The sequence below is a fragment of the Passer domesticus genome, chromosome 11 (genome assembly GCF_036417665.1).
Source record: "Passer domesticus isolate bPasDom1 chromosome 11, bPasDom1.hap1, whole genome shotgun sequence".
Taxonomy (NCBI): Eukaryota; Metazoa; Chordata; class Aves; order Passeriformes; family Passeridae; genus Passer; species Passer domesticus.
The window spans coordinates 15,782,396-15,797,301 of record NC_087484.1 but is presented as its reverse complement, the minus strand read 5'-3'; the positions used below and the strand labels follow the sequence as shown (position 1 = coordinate 15,797,301).

The following is a 14,906-nucleotide window of genomic DNA, read 5'->3' as shown; positions in this document are numbered from 1 at the left end:
AATATCCACAGGTATTGCAACATCTAATTGCAAAATAAAGCCTGTTTGCCTCCAAATATCCTCATGCCCTCCTTCCAGCCAATGGTGACAATGTTACATGGAGATGATTTTCTTTTGAGTTATGAGTTGAATCAGCTCAGTAGGCATCTGACAGGCACCCAACAACCAAGTCAAGGAAAGCAGCAAGTAGAACTTTCCTGATCTTTTCCTTGCAGAATTGCAAAGCCAGGAGCTGAGAAGGGGAGCAAGACCTCCCCTGTAACACTGAACTATTAGCACAGCTGCTTCTGGCACTGCAATGCTACTCACAAGCTGTTCAGCTGTCCCCTTGGTTAGAGGCAAGGGTTCTGCAAGTCACTTCTGTGCCCAAGTGCTCCAAGGTGGACAGGAAATCAATGCTGCACCCACCAGATGTTGTGGCCACACCTGTAAAGAATCAGGGAGAAGCAAAGTATTCGTGAACATTTATTGGCACAGAAAAAATACCCCAATTATCTGTGAGTGACAAGCTAACAAAGGGAGTTTTTTAAATACTCAGATTCAGAAATCCAAGCACAGCAGTTCACTACCACTGACCACAGAAAAGTGGATATCTTGAAACAACTCAGACAATGCAAGGTTTGCTGGTGCTCTTTCCTTTCCTTTTTGTTCTTAGCTGAGCCCTATGCTGTGACCAGCTTGCACTGCACATTCCGTTTTCCCTCAATATATTCTAGCCAACTTCTGCTTTTCTCTCAAACGTCCAGGCCAGAATTACTGGGAGGGGAGCATCACTGTACCTTCTTATAGAGAGAAAAAACCCAGCACTGAATCTTTTATGTAATGAAATTAACACAGCCCCTGGTGATCAAAGGAGAAAACCAGCTTCTTCCAGAAAGAGTTCAGAGTGGGACCCAGCTGAAGGTTAGAGGGCTCTGGAGGAGCCCTGAGTGCATGGCTCAGTGACACAGCCAGGCTGACCTGCTGGTTGGCAGGTGCAGAGGGAGGACTTCTGTTCCAACATAATGTTATTTCTCTGTCCCCTTAACACTTCATTTTGTTTGTGAAGTCTTACAAATTAAGTGGGTTGAACAAGCCATGGTGGACCACCAGAACTGCTGTGGGGAAAGCAGTGGGGAACAGGAAGGTGGAAGGAGCAGGATTGGTCCCTCTCATCTGAAAAACTGAGAAACATCATCAAACTGTGTGACTTCTGGTGGAGACTATCCTGGGTCTCTCTTTGTATCTCCACATGCATCTGTCATAGGGCACTCAGACACTCTCAAGAAAGAGTGAGAGGAAGAGGTTACCTGATCAATCAAGTATTTCCTTCAGCTGCAGCTCTTTTTCCTACAGGAAGCCCTGGCTTGTATAAACCACTCAAGAAGCAAACATCAAAGGACTCCTCTATCACTTAGTCAGGATAATAGACTGTACTTGAACTCTACTCAGTGAAGTGAAACTTCTTAAACTGAGAGCTGGAGTTTAATTTGTTATTCCTGGCAAACTGCCCAAGAGGAAATGGATCCAGGGCAGAAGTTTGTTTGTTAGATAGCAGTGAGAGATTGACACTTTTATAATAAGCCATAAAAGCAGGGAGAATAGAAAGAGCTGCTAAAACTACTGATTATTATAAGATCTGCTCTTAATGCTGCATCAGGTACAAGATCTCCTTTTAGTAACTGTCAAATAATGGAAATAAGAGACCGTGAAACATCAGTAAGAAGGATTTTGAGCAGACATTCTGCACATGAGGCTGATTCAAAAGGATAAGAGGAAAAAGCACAAAATCAGCTGCAGCAGGTCCTTTACAGACTGGAATTCTTCCCCAAAGACACAAGGTAGTGACTGCCAGTCCTGTCCACACCTTCAGCACATTGCATGTCCATAGCCTGCCCACCAGCATCAAAAATGTAGTGCAAGGAGCTCTCAGTTGTTAGATAAGGTAGGTTACAACCCAGCCAGGATCCCACTCCAGAGTGTTGCCTGTAGCTCTGCTGCCTCTGTGCCTCGAGATACAGAAGCTTATGGACCCTCTGCCCTACTGTGGCACAGCCTCAGTCACACCAGGCTCCAGAAAGCCAACAGAAAACATGACCTGTGGTGAGCAGACAGCAAAATAGTTTCACTGCACTGAAATTCTTTGCTATGTTTTTCAAAACAACCAACTGCACCTGACAGACACACCTTAACCAAAAACATCACATGAACATTACCCAGTGATCTCTCAGGTGAGCTTAATTAAGATATCATCTTCTAAATAAGAAATCTGAAGTTCCTTTTTGACTTCAGGATATATAAGTGTTACCTCTTTATCCTATATTAACAGTAAATGTATTCCATGGTAACACATGCCATTTTGGAATCTTCTTTACTGTCAGTAAATTACAAGCTTGCATTAAGACAGACAATTCAAACTAATGAAAACTCCTAACAAGAGCAAAGCAGTGCATTTACCATAAACACCAAGAGACTTCATCCCTTCAGGCAATTTTAAATTTTTTTTTTCCTTTTCCTCATGCCTGGAGCACAAGTTAAAGAGCTGATTAGGTATATACATTTAAAATATTAAGAAATGCTATTGGGCACATTTGGTAGTAGCTCTTCTGAAGTTCCTCACACAGATTTTGCAATGCAGAAGAATTCTAAATATTGCTATACCTCTTTCCTTGATATTTGGTTCCTCTGGTAAAGCATTTTATTTAGAAAGGCTTTGTCTAAAGGTTAAACAGTCCCTATGCAATCTCTGAATGAAAGAGAAAAGCGTTTTTAGATGTCTGGTCCCAACTGCCAGTGTCCCATGCCTGCCAAAACTTCCAGCCTGTGTGGACACTGGCAGCTCGCAGAGTACATTTGCCACCAACTCCTGTCCTTCCATGTGGACAAGGCAGATGTGGATCCACCCTCAGACCCTGCAGAGATGCAGCAGAGAGTTTTCAGCTGTTTGGACCATGAATGCTACTACAGACATTCCTCATCACTCAAAGAATAAATAACACCACACATGGAAGCATCCTGTGGATCTGTCTGGGGCCAGGAGCAGCCAAGCTGACCCATACTGGCTCTGCCATACACCACAAGAACAGATACAAAGTGAACATTGTCCAGATACATTTCCCGTCGTTTCTGCCTGGATCTTAGTGAGATTGTCTCTTGGAAAGGAAAAATTCATCAATAAACATTCATCCATAATCAAGCAAATAGGCTACTGGAAAAATTTAATAGAAAATAACTAATAATGATTTTCATACCATAAGAAGACAAAAAGAGAAACAGGAAAGCATGAAATCATATTCTGGCTTTCTGCACAAGAACCACAGAATAAATCATATGCTGTTGATACACTGCTTTCAGATTCTCACCCAATAGTTATTATGAGCAAACCTGCAGCAACTCTATGTAAAAACAGAGGAATGAGGCTGGTGGAGACTGTTTGGTTCTCAAAGCCAAGATAGTTGTAAACAGGTAACATCTTTACCTTTAAATTAACAGTTTTAGCTAATTGGGCTGTCACTTTTCCATCTGCAAACCACTAAGCATTTGCCTCCTAAGCTCAGGGAAAAGGCCTCCAGAGACTGTGAGTCAGTGAATGAAAATGGTTTTGGGTCCCATGGCAAAGAAAGTACTTTGCTCTCAAAAATAGATACATTTCTTGTGGGAAAAAACAGCCCAGCTCCTTCCTCTCCCATAGATAACAATGTAAAATGTCAGACACCTCCCAGGCTCTGTTCCCAGGAGATCAATAGCATTGCAGTCTTTACTTTGGTGGGGTTTTTTTTTTCCTTAAAGGTTAATTATATCTAACCAAAAATTGTGACCCAACAGTGCACTGCTTATGGGAGCATGAGGTGTGGAATGTCAGGCTGGGAGTAGTGTTCAACTGCTGCAGCTGCAAAAAGCTACAGCAGGATTTGGGCACTTGGAGACACAAAACTGGGGTGGGAGACAGGTAAACACTGGATGCAGGGGAGCAGGCAGGGCCTGTGTTCAGTGCAAGCAGTGAGAGGCTCCAAAGCAATGGGAGGAGGTTGCACACAGAGAAAACCCTCCTGATTTCTTGTGTTTGCAGCCCATGGGATGCATTCACTGTGTTGCCTGCCATGTCATGCAGGTTTGGGGATGCACAGTGACAGTAGAGCAACGTGGAATGAAACCCTAAAGATGACATTCAGGGTAATAATGGGGTAACAATAAGGGTAAAAACTGATCCATGTGCACCTTTTTAATGCACAGGCTTTCACCCAGAGAGTTTGGTGACTGCAGCACCTGGGGCCCTGGCACAGAAAGAGCTCTGCCAGAGCCACCAGGCCAGAGTCCTGTGCTGCAGGGCACAGCAGCCCAGGGGCTGAGCCTGCTGGGAAACTGCACAGGGGTCTGCCAGCAGCACTGCCACCCCTCTGTGTCACAGCCCTGCATCAGGCTGCGGCTCCTCAGCAGTCTGCTCACCCTCAGCCCTGCTGGGCCCCTGCACTGCACCTCACACCTGTATGAACTCTGTGCTGGGATTGCAGGCAGCCACCCTCGGGCAGGGCAGAGGACGAGACAGATGTGAGAGGCACCCCAGAGGTGATACTAGTCCATTTATTTATCCTCTGGATAAATTCAACACCAAATAGCGAGGAAAAACAGAAAAAACAATCCCAGACAGGCAGTTAAATGGAACCCCAGGCTCTGCAGTACCACAGCAGGCTCCACAAAGCTCTTGCAGTCCCAAGGGAGTAAGAAAAGGGGGAGGAAACATCACAAGAGATGACTTTGCTTACTCACATCATTGGTGCAGACACACTTGTTTACATTTGATTGGCCTCATCTAAACTTTGCTGGAGGTTGACCATAATATTTACAAGCTGAAAGAACAATTATGTAGCTGAGAGCAGCTAAATGGAACAAAACAAAACCAGAGACACAGAAATCATGTCATTTGCTAAAGACAGAAAAACAAACTAAGCCATCAGACCACACATCTGCCTCACGCTATATAAATTTACACTGTGGTACTATTTGTGCAGCTTTACTGCAATATGGATGTTCTTTGAGTTTATAAACACTTACAGTGCTTATGTGCTCCATGTACTTATTTGTACCATAAAAATTTATATGGAAGGATATTTCCTATGCCTCATCTGTTTGTTTACAGAGTCCACCTTTAAAAGAGCAATATTCTTCCCTCTGGGGCCTGTTTACAGCCTGCACCTGTGATGGTTTCTTCAGTTTCAAACTCATGGGCTGTATTTCTTACATAACTGTTTTCCCTCTTTCAGACACCATTAATCATCCTTCTGTCAAGATCTTCTTCCCACACCAGGCTTTACTGAACATTCCTTGCGTTTTCGTACCATGATTTCAGCCCAGAATGGAACAAAGATAAGAATTGCTCAAGATTTTCCTTCAAATGATCCTGTTTCTACAAAGCTATATATAAAATAAAACCCTCATACTCACCACAGAATTTGGAAAGGACCAGGCTTGGGGATTTGTGATTTTCTCATATTCCATACCCTTATTTCTTGAAAACTAAATGCAAAATTATTTTGGAAAAATGAGTACAGAAGTACAAGGACCAAAGCAAGCACAACACAGCTTTGTAATCAATGGTAGAGCAACTAGGCAAGTATGCCAATTACACTGCAAATGTTTTGAAAATAGTTTGTCAACCATGCTTGAAAAGTTATGACTTTTTTTCATACTTTTCAATGTTTGGGAAAGTGTGATTATTGCATGCATTTAACACATTTTTGCCACTGCAAATTATTTAGAATAGCAAGAAGAGTGCTGAGATGCTACTTCCATTTATATGCATGCTTCAGAGATAGGATGGACTCCAAATTTTTAATTATCATTTTCCTTTTATGAAAGAAAGCAAACTCTATTAATCTGTCAAATCCCTATTCCTGGGCAAGCATTCATCCTACTGTGGTTTTACTGGACTCAAGAGTAGGTAGCTCCAAATAAGTAAAGGTCTCTGCCTTATTTTGTTGTAACACACCATAAAGAGTAAAGACTTCAAGTAATATCACAACAAAGCATCAGAGGAGCAGTGTTGCAACATATCTGGCTGTCAAGCATCTGCCTGTAAAAATACCCAGGCAGCTCTGCTCTTCTCTTGGAGTGAGGAAGAGAGCTGTTCAGGCAGAACAATATTTGTTTTATTGACAGATTTTACTGTTATCTGTTACCCACCAGTGGGCCCCATTTGCAGTTTTCATCATAGAGTAATTGCTTATTAGAGACATTAGAAGGTTGTTTATTTGAAAACTATTATGCTAATAAGGAACAATCATATTAGCAAGGTGTGCTCTTTACAACTTTATTTGTTTATCCTCAGGGACTAAACTTCTGAAACCTCAAACCTTTTGTTACGTACTGGAAGATTTGGAAGTAAAATGTCTGAAGATTTTTTTTCATGTCTGAGAAATTTGTCCAATAATAATCAGTGGTTTTATTGCTATCATAAATAACAGAAGCTGCCTCTGACAGAAGGATGCTCACAGGATTGAAGGCTATTCTGTACACAACCATTTACTTGCTAAGCAGTATGAAAAAATTATGTTGCTGCTGTATTTGCATATTTTCTTATTATAAATGTTACCACAGCTATAACATATCAACTTTAGTATATTATTAAGCCCAAAGGGAAGGAAAAAACTGATTGTAGCATAACTTCCAAGGCTCTGGGAAAGCACCTGTTTCCCTTATCCTTTGAGCTTTAGGGGCTTTTTAACCTCAGACTCACCAATAAACTCCCTTAATGATAACTTAGATGGGATCAGTTATATTTACACATCCCAAGACTTCTAACAAACTAACAAGTACTTACAGCACAATTACACTCCTGCAAGAAAATGCTTTCACCATTGGCACAGCAGATTTTTTTCCTATGCTGCTGCTGTTCATTATTTTGCTGTGCCAGGGTTATTTGTACTACACACAGTATCACTTTCAGGTAAAAATTCAGAAAGCAGTCTTGCAATGGGTAGTGCCCACAAGTAGAGTAGAGTTGCAGATTCCAACCTGACTGCCTACCAAAGCAGCAAGACATTATTATTTATATTCCAGTAGCACACAGACCCAAATTTGGGATCACAGCCCAATGTGATTAGGTGCAATGTAAACACATAGGTAAAGAACATCCCAAACCAAGAGGATCATACATCAAATGATGAAGAAAATAACCAAAACAAACCAAAAATCAGGAGAAAAAAAAAACAAGCAAAAAAAAGAAGAGCAAGAAAACCACAGAGCAGGAAAAGAAATAAAGGAAAGAACAGCTTGCATGGGGACTGACCAAACACAACTCAGCTCGCCTCTTGCCTGTGGCTTGCTTTGGCAGCCATGAGTGGAGGATGTGGCTTTGGATTAAGTAATCAGACAAGCCTGTGTAAAAATGGAAACAGAATAGGCTAGATTTTGTTATGCAAATATGTAGATACTGAGCACTCTAAATATCCTAGTGTATTTCCCTTCTCCCTGTTTCTATGTACATACAGACCTGCATGTATGCTCATGTGTGACTCATAATAAAGTTAATTTGATCCTGTTGCAGTGTAAGTAAAATGCTGAAAGAGGAGGTAACAATGAAGGGAATCAGACATGTTGTATTAAAATCTCATATGTCTCTGGGCTGGAGTCCAAATTTTGGAAATTTAACTGCTGAAACTGAGTGAGCACACCCAGATACTACCCGAACTTTCACTTCACTGACTTCATATGAGGAAAGAGGGGCAGAAGGAGATGAATTCTTATACCAAAATTAAAACTTCTTGCAGTAGTCTCTATAACTGTGTAACAGCAAAGAAAAGATAAATATATAAAAGGCACAATGTTTTTTTTTCTGAAGCCTCGGCCACTCTTCAGGAAGGAGACCTATCACTTTACATGATACTTTACAAATCAATGCTTCCTTCAAAACATTGCAGATCTTGCTTCAGTGCTGCCTTTGTTCCAGAAAAGTCTCTCTGAGTAAGGGCTGCTTCACTTCATAGCCCATGCAGAGTTCCTAGGGCTGAAAGCTCAGCTCAGTATCTGTGGCTGGGTGCCCTTCCAGCCAAGCCCCTGCTCTGCCTGTACTCAGCCCCCTCAGCTATGCCAGAGGATCCCATCTGTGACAAAGGACTTCCCTGCATCTGGAGTAGCAGGATAAAAGCCAGCTTTAGACAGCTGAGAGCACACAAGAGCATGTGATGTAGTCCCATACTTTAAGAGACCATTTCAGCAACTCCTTAAAACAGGCTTGTGCCCAGTGAGATTCACCCTTTGAGCCTTCAGTGTAAATTGCAGTGCATACTCTTCTCGTGCATGCTTCAGCAGAACCAGGGGTGGGACAGTCCCTTCTGCTTATCTTTGCCTGCCCCAGATTTTGCAGACTGCTTGTTCCACTCCATCAACACACGAGGGTGACAGCCTTCCGACCTCTTCCTCAACTACTTACATCAGCTGGCAGAAATTCTTCAGAGATGGCAAGAGGGCTGGATATTTACAACTGGTGTTTATTTTTCTGGAATAGCATATGCAGCCAGCTGCATGTTCTCTTCATTAAAAAGTCTTGTGATCTGAATACCCTTAAGCCACTCTCCTGTGTCTCTTGTCCCTCTTGATCAGCTTAAAAAAAAAAAAAGAGAGAGAGAACACTATGCCACTTCATGGTATGCTCTTCTTACAAGCATGATCTTGTTTGTTAGCACAGAGAGTATGGGAAGGCTTTGAGAAGAGCTCTCTTTTCCAGCAGGTTTATATTTGAAGGTGACAGTAATGAATGGGATCAGCCTGTTTCTCACTTGCAGGGGCTGAGCCTCAGGCTGGGACAGGAAGTGCAGAGAGGAGGATTTGTGTCCAGTTGTGCTCCAACACCATCAGGTCTTTAAGGTCCTTCTCTCGGACTCACCCTTGCTCCAGGTCATTGGGAAGGGAACTTGCATGTGAGGTTTGTCTTGGTTTCCAACCTAAATCTACTGACTGTAGTTCTGGTCACAGTCTAGCTTAGGAAGAGAGACCTGTACTGGCTTCACACACAAGTGACTACAAGTGAATAAATATCAGTGATGCCACAGTAGAGAGGAAGAGATGAGCTGAGGCCTTATCATGCACCCAGAAACACCTGAGGGAAGCAAAGCCAGGCTCAGGCAGCTCCAAAGCCCTGCTCTCCACACTCCTGTCACCTCCCCTTGCAGCTGCACTGCCTGGGCCCTACTGCTTCTGCACAGGGTGTGACAGAGAGGGGACACCCTCCAGCTCACACAGCAGGGTGACAGCACCTCCTCGCTCCTCTGCCTCACCCCTGCGCAGCTGTTGGGAAGGCAGTGTCTCCCAGACACTGCCAGTCTGACTGGAACGTTCCAGGTGTAGAGAGAAATGGGAGCACCCCATTTCTCAGCAACTACAATGAGCCATCATGGCTCAAAATTGCCATTTTAATTGTCTACCAGCAAAGTAAAGCTTGCACAGAATACATTGCTGAAAATAACATTTTTTCCCTCCACTCTTTCCAATATATTTTTTTTCTTCCAGTTTTGCTTGGTTTTATTTTTAGCCTGGTTTTAGTGTCCAGCAGGAACACTAGAGGAGCAGAAAAGGGGGATTTTTCTTGCTGTTCAATGGGACTGAGCAGTCCCAAACCTCTCAGCTCTAGTTTTGCACTACTGCCCTGCCTTCCTCTTGGGGATCAATTCAGCAGCACTGTTTGGGTTATATGCTGGATATAGACTTAGTTCTCCTCCATTCTGCTGTTCCTGCAACTCCATTAAATTTCCACTGGGTATTTGAAAACAACATTACATATGTATATACACACATACACACAGACACATAAAACAGAGCTCTTAAAAAGAGTTTACATCCTGGGAGGAAGCCAGCATTGATTTCTTTAAATTTAGAGTAACTCCTGACTTCTGGAGGAGTTCATGTGTCTGAGAAGCAGCAATAGAAATTTGTCTTTCAGTGTTTCTGCTTATCATTCATCAGGGTTCTGGAGTACATTCACATCTTTGTAAGGGCCTGGAGAATCTACACTAAAAAACCTTGCTCCCATTAGCAAATCTGTAAAATTGTCTGCGGGACTGACTGACTACAGATAGAAGTACCACATTCATAGTCCTTGCCCCCAGCTGGCCAGCTGCAGCACTCAGCTCCCATACAGCACCACTGCTGCTAAAGCCTCAGCATTTCATCCACTCATTCACCTGTCACAATGCAGAATGAGTCTGTGAAGTATTGGTATAACACAGGAGTTCCCAGGACTAAGGAGGAATCTGGCACAGATGAGACAAGGCAGTCTGGGTGACGGTCTGTGTGGTGAGAAGCTCAGGTAGAGAACACACTGCAAACCTGCAAACATGCTGCTCATGTCCAAGGAGAAGAGGCTGCTGCCATAAATCACCTTCTCTGTGAAAATATTCTGAACTGACAGCATCAGCCTCTATATTTGAGAGATAAACTATCCAGTTTCTTTAGCCTCCCTCAAACTTCATCACAGACACAAAGAAAATGAAAGATAACAAAAAGAAATCTATCTGAGACACCATTTATTTTTATCAGCCTGGAGCTCTGGGACACAGTTCATGCAGTTTCTCCTCTTTACCATTCCCCTTCTTGGAATCACCACACTTAGGCAGTAAAATATCTAATTTTAGTAATTGGCAACTCCTGTATTTCTGAAAGAGTCGAATATGGTTTTAGGCTAAGTCACAATCTGGCACCCAGGTCAAGTTGGTGTTTTATTCAAGGTCAGAATTGCTTAAAGACAGCCCCCAGAGATGGAACACAGATACTTGACTTGAACAAACTAGTCTGGAAGAAATATATTAAAAATGAATGAGGTGGTTGATAAACTCCCAGGACAGAAATGTCCTTTGCTTTTTGCTTAATGCTTTTGCATTAAGAACAAAAAGGCATGAACACAACAAGGACATTTATATACAGGGGGTGATGGGACACAAAAGCAATTAAAAAGGTTGGATTTACCTTTGCTTGCTTCTACTGCCTGTGACTGTCAGAGTTTCAGAGGAGGGGGGTCCTTCTCCTGTTTTCCCAAACATCTGGGGCTCATGACTAAGAACTCTGCATCTTGTGCCTGGCAGCAGGGTGGTTTTCCATGCTCCACACTGAAATCTTCCCAGGACAACCTCTGGCCACCATTTCTGCTTCCACCTGCCAGAAAAGTATTGGCCCTGCAGAAACTTCTGCAAACAAACCCTCTCAAACAGCAACAGCCACAAGTGAGCGTATTATAAATGGTAAAGGAGCATTGAACAGTTCTTTTCTAATCAGAAAAAGGCTGCTGTCAAGTGATTTAATTTCCCTGCTAAATTGTATAGTAAAAAAGAAATTGCATGTAAAGACCATGTGACTGGAAACGAAAAGCCTCTCGTTGAAAGCTTTCATTTGCCCTTTATCACACTGTTTTGCTTCATATTCTATAAATAGCTCGTGTGCACTGTTTTTCCTTTTGGCCTCATAACTATGAACTGGTTCCTCACTGGCTTTGCAGAGTCTGAAGAAAAATCCCTGGAGAATGCTGTAAGCATTTGATAGAAGCTCACAAGTGGATTAATTTCAAAACAGGGCTCAGTTGGCACATTAAAAATATATATAATAATAAAAGCTGTTTGTAATAGATTCAACTCCTTCTGTAGCAGAAATCAGGAATCGGAGTAGCTTGGTTTCTGCAATCCGATTTTAGTTACAGTTAGGCTGCAATTTATTTTTAGTAACAAACTGTTTCCCCAAGACAGATTTGGCTACTCATTAGCATTGGGAGTCTTCTCTACAAAAAATATATTGTGAAATTTCCTTTTAGCTTTGAGTAGACCCACCCATTTAAACATAAACTCCACTCTGCAAAGACAGAGAAGATTTAATTATCCATCTTGTCATTGACAGATGATAAAGATACTGAAAATAAGTTGTGCCTCTTCCCTAAATTTTTTACTTTAGTATCACCACACAGTTTTCCTTTAAAAAGGAAGGGAAATCTGTTAATCTGCATTATGAGCTTAGTGAAAAGAAGCATAATTGAAAAATTGTTGTAATGAAAGACAGTAAAATACCAGTTGTGTTGGATTTGTGATTTTACACCACTCAACTCTTTCATCAAAACATTGGCTAGGAGAATCCTTCACAGTGACTCCTCTGGATGGGTTAATTAGCAGGTTGGGATCCAAATCATTGCCTTCACCAACTGATCTTCCAGAGAGAGTTTAATCTGCTTTTCTTCCCATTTTGCTACTGGTGTCAGCTGCAGTAGCAGCCTGGTTTTACTCATTAATCAGTATTTTCCAAGCCATTTTTTTCTGCTACACCCACCAAGTAACCTCCAGGCAGGCAGACTCTGATTTCCAGCATCAGAAGTGCCAAGGGCCCCTCCAGCCTCTCTGCTGCTGGAGGAGAGCTTTTAACCAGCTGAGGCTGTGGTGTTTCATGGCTTTGAATGCCTGTTCTCCAGATGTGCTTAGCTGGGCTTATTAAGGGTTACCCACAGCAGGCAGATTTACTTCGGCTCACCCCTGTGGAGGATGAAAATACCTCCCCTGCAGCACACCACACATCAGGAGATGGTGAACCTGACACAGAGCAACCTCTTAGAGTCATGGTCCTGCAAAGAACAGCTCCCTGCTGCACCTCACACCCTGGGGTGAAAGAAAACTTGCTTCTGCAAAATATTTGCTTTACTAAAGATGAACTCTACCAGGTGCTCAAAGGAGCTAATTCCAAAACTGGCAATGTCAGAGTTCAGATGTGCCATATGGCAGACTTGGAGCACTGTGAGTTTGGGGTTTTTTAATTCTTTAGCTCCCGTAGCCACTATTAACAAGGTGTCATAGTAATTTAAATAATTTTCAAGATAGACAAGCTATTGGAGTGGATTGCAATCAATGCCTCACTAAAGCTTCAACCACTACTCTGTCCTGATAGTTCAAATGTTACATAGAACTTGTAAATTCAAAGACTGCTTCTTTAAACTTCTTTGAATTACCAAAGGATATAGTACATTTCCATTACAGAAAAATAAACCTTTTCCCTAAGAATACTGTTTGTTTTTGTTATTTCAACTACTATTTTCATATCTAATAACAAGAAATAAACCCCACTTTAAAAGTATGAATACAATCTTAGCAGTTAATTGTCATGGCATTACAAAAATACCACTGAAATGGGTATGAAAATTGCTCAGAGCAATTTGTAGAGCCTTTTCATAAACAGGGAGTGCAACAACTCCTCCAATCCATACATGTTTACACACAGAGCTTTCACATATTTACTTGATTTTGGCAATTATGTCAGCTGGAGAAACATAATTTCCTGATGCAAAGGGCACAGACTACACAGATTTTTCACTGAAATCATTCATAGATTTTTCACTGAAATCACAGCAGCTGATTCAAAAATTCTTAACTCCCGTCTTGTAACTAACCTTGGCCGTTTGACCCTGAGAGGTTCCACAGCTAATTGCCTCTTTGAGGGAGGGCTCTGAAAACGCATTTCAAAGAAAAACAGAGGTCGTTTTATCTCTGACATTAGTGTACAAGGAGGCAGTAGCAACCTTCTGCTCTGGGTTTCAGCTGCCTCCATCCCCAGAGCTGTTCCTGGAGCAGGAATGTGGGTGCTTAGCTCGCCGGTGATGGTATCTGTGCAGCACCACAAACGGCCCCGCATTCTTGGCATATTTGGTGGCCTGCATCAGCCCCGCTCGGAACAAAAGCTCTTGTTTTGGACACATCGCTGCAGACTGTTGCCTGATCCAAACTGTCTGCTTCCTTCTGAACTTCTAACCAGAAATGACAGATCCGTTTGTAGCTTTTTAACAGATCTAGCCTCAGAAAACCTATGTGACACTGCCTAGATAGGAGCTGCCTTTTGCATCCAGGGTTGTTTCTCCCTTACAGCACATTCTCCACCTTAATACCCAAAAGACAAAGACAATTTAGACATAAACTCTAGCTGTGTGAGGATTTTACTTGAAACAAAATTCAAATATGTGCAATGAACACAGTTCTGTTTGAAGGACCACTGCAAACACGAATTAGGAGGCTGCATTCAGAACTGCACCCAGCAGTTTCACTGGCATGTCTGGATATTCAGTGTGGCCTCTCTGTGAAGAGCCCCAGCATCTCCTGCAAAGAAACAGCATCTCTGTGTCCCCATCCACAGGCTGCAATGGGTAAAGGTTAGCTCCCATGGATTCCTTGTCACAGGCAAAAGGGAACAGAAAGGTGAAGACCTTAGATGCAGGGCTGGCTATTTGCCCTACTTGCTAGACAGACAGTTTTGATAGGAATAGAAAGTAGCAATTCTATTTTGAGCAGTAAATGAATAAATTTAGTCCTCAGCTATCAAGGCAAAGCATTCCTTCTCAGGAGAAAAAAAATCTTTGAAGAAATCAGATAGGGACATTGAAAGGTCCCAAAGTAAGAACAACCATCTCCATGTCCTTTCTGAGAGGTATTTCACTCACCCCTGCCCTTTAACATCATCACATGTCATAATCACCCAAGCAATCTTTTCCAGTACTTGCTATCCCTGATTTGGATAGTTGTTGTTTTGGGGTTTTCCCCCTTTATTTTAATGCCTTCTTTTGAGATTTTTTTCCTGCAGTTTAGTTCACTAATTCCTGTTCCATCTTCTGCAGGGATTGGACTCTCTCTAAGCATCATACTGCTCTTCTTTACAGCAGCCGTTTCTGTTATTTGAAGACTTTTGCAATTTTTCTTTCAATCCAGATTGTTTCAGGCTGCCTTCTAGGTTTGTTTCCTATTTGTTTGATCATTCTCACTTTGGAACCTCTCCAATCAGCCATATCATTCTCAAATCTACCAATCATCTTGGGATGTCCTCTTGGGACATTATTACCACATCTGAAACCGTGTTTTCCCAGCCAGGTTTTAAAATGACATCTATTAAGCTGAGGGTTGTGTCTTCAGTGCACAGTTAACTTG

The 14,906-nt window shown here is 42.2% G+C and overlaps 1 protein-coding gene across 1 annotated transcript in view; it reads right to left on the bottom strand.

Annotated features, from left to right (window-relative positions):
• LOC135278570 (uncharacterized) overlaps positions 1-14,906 on the bottom strand; it is a 230,648-nt gene that overhangs the window by 203,049 nt on the left and 12,693 nt on the right. The window contains exon 3 of the mRNA XM_064385146.1: positions 10,936-11,121. Coding sequence (XP_064241216.1) covers positions 10,936-11,121 — 186 coding nt within the window. The remainder of the gene's footprint in view (positions 1-10,935; positions 11,122-14,906) is intronic.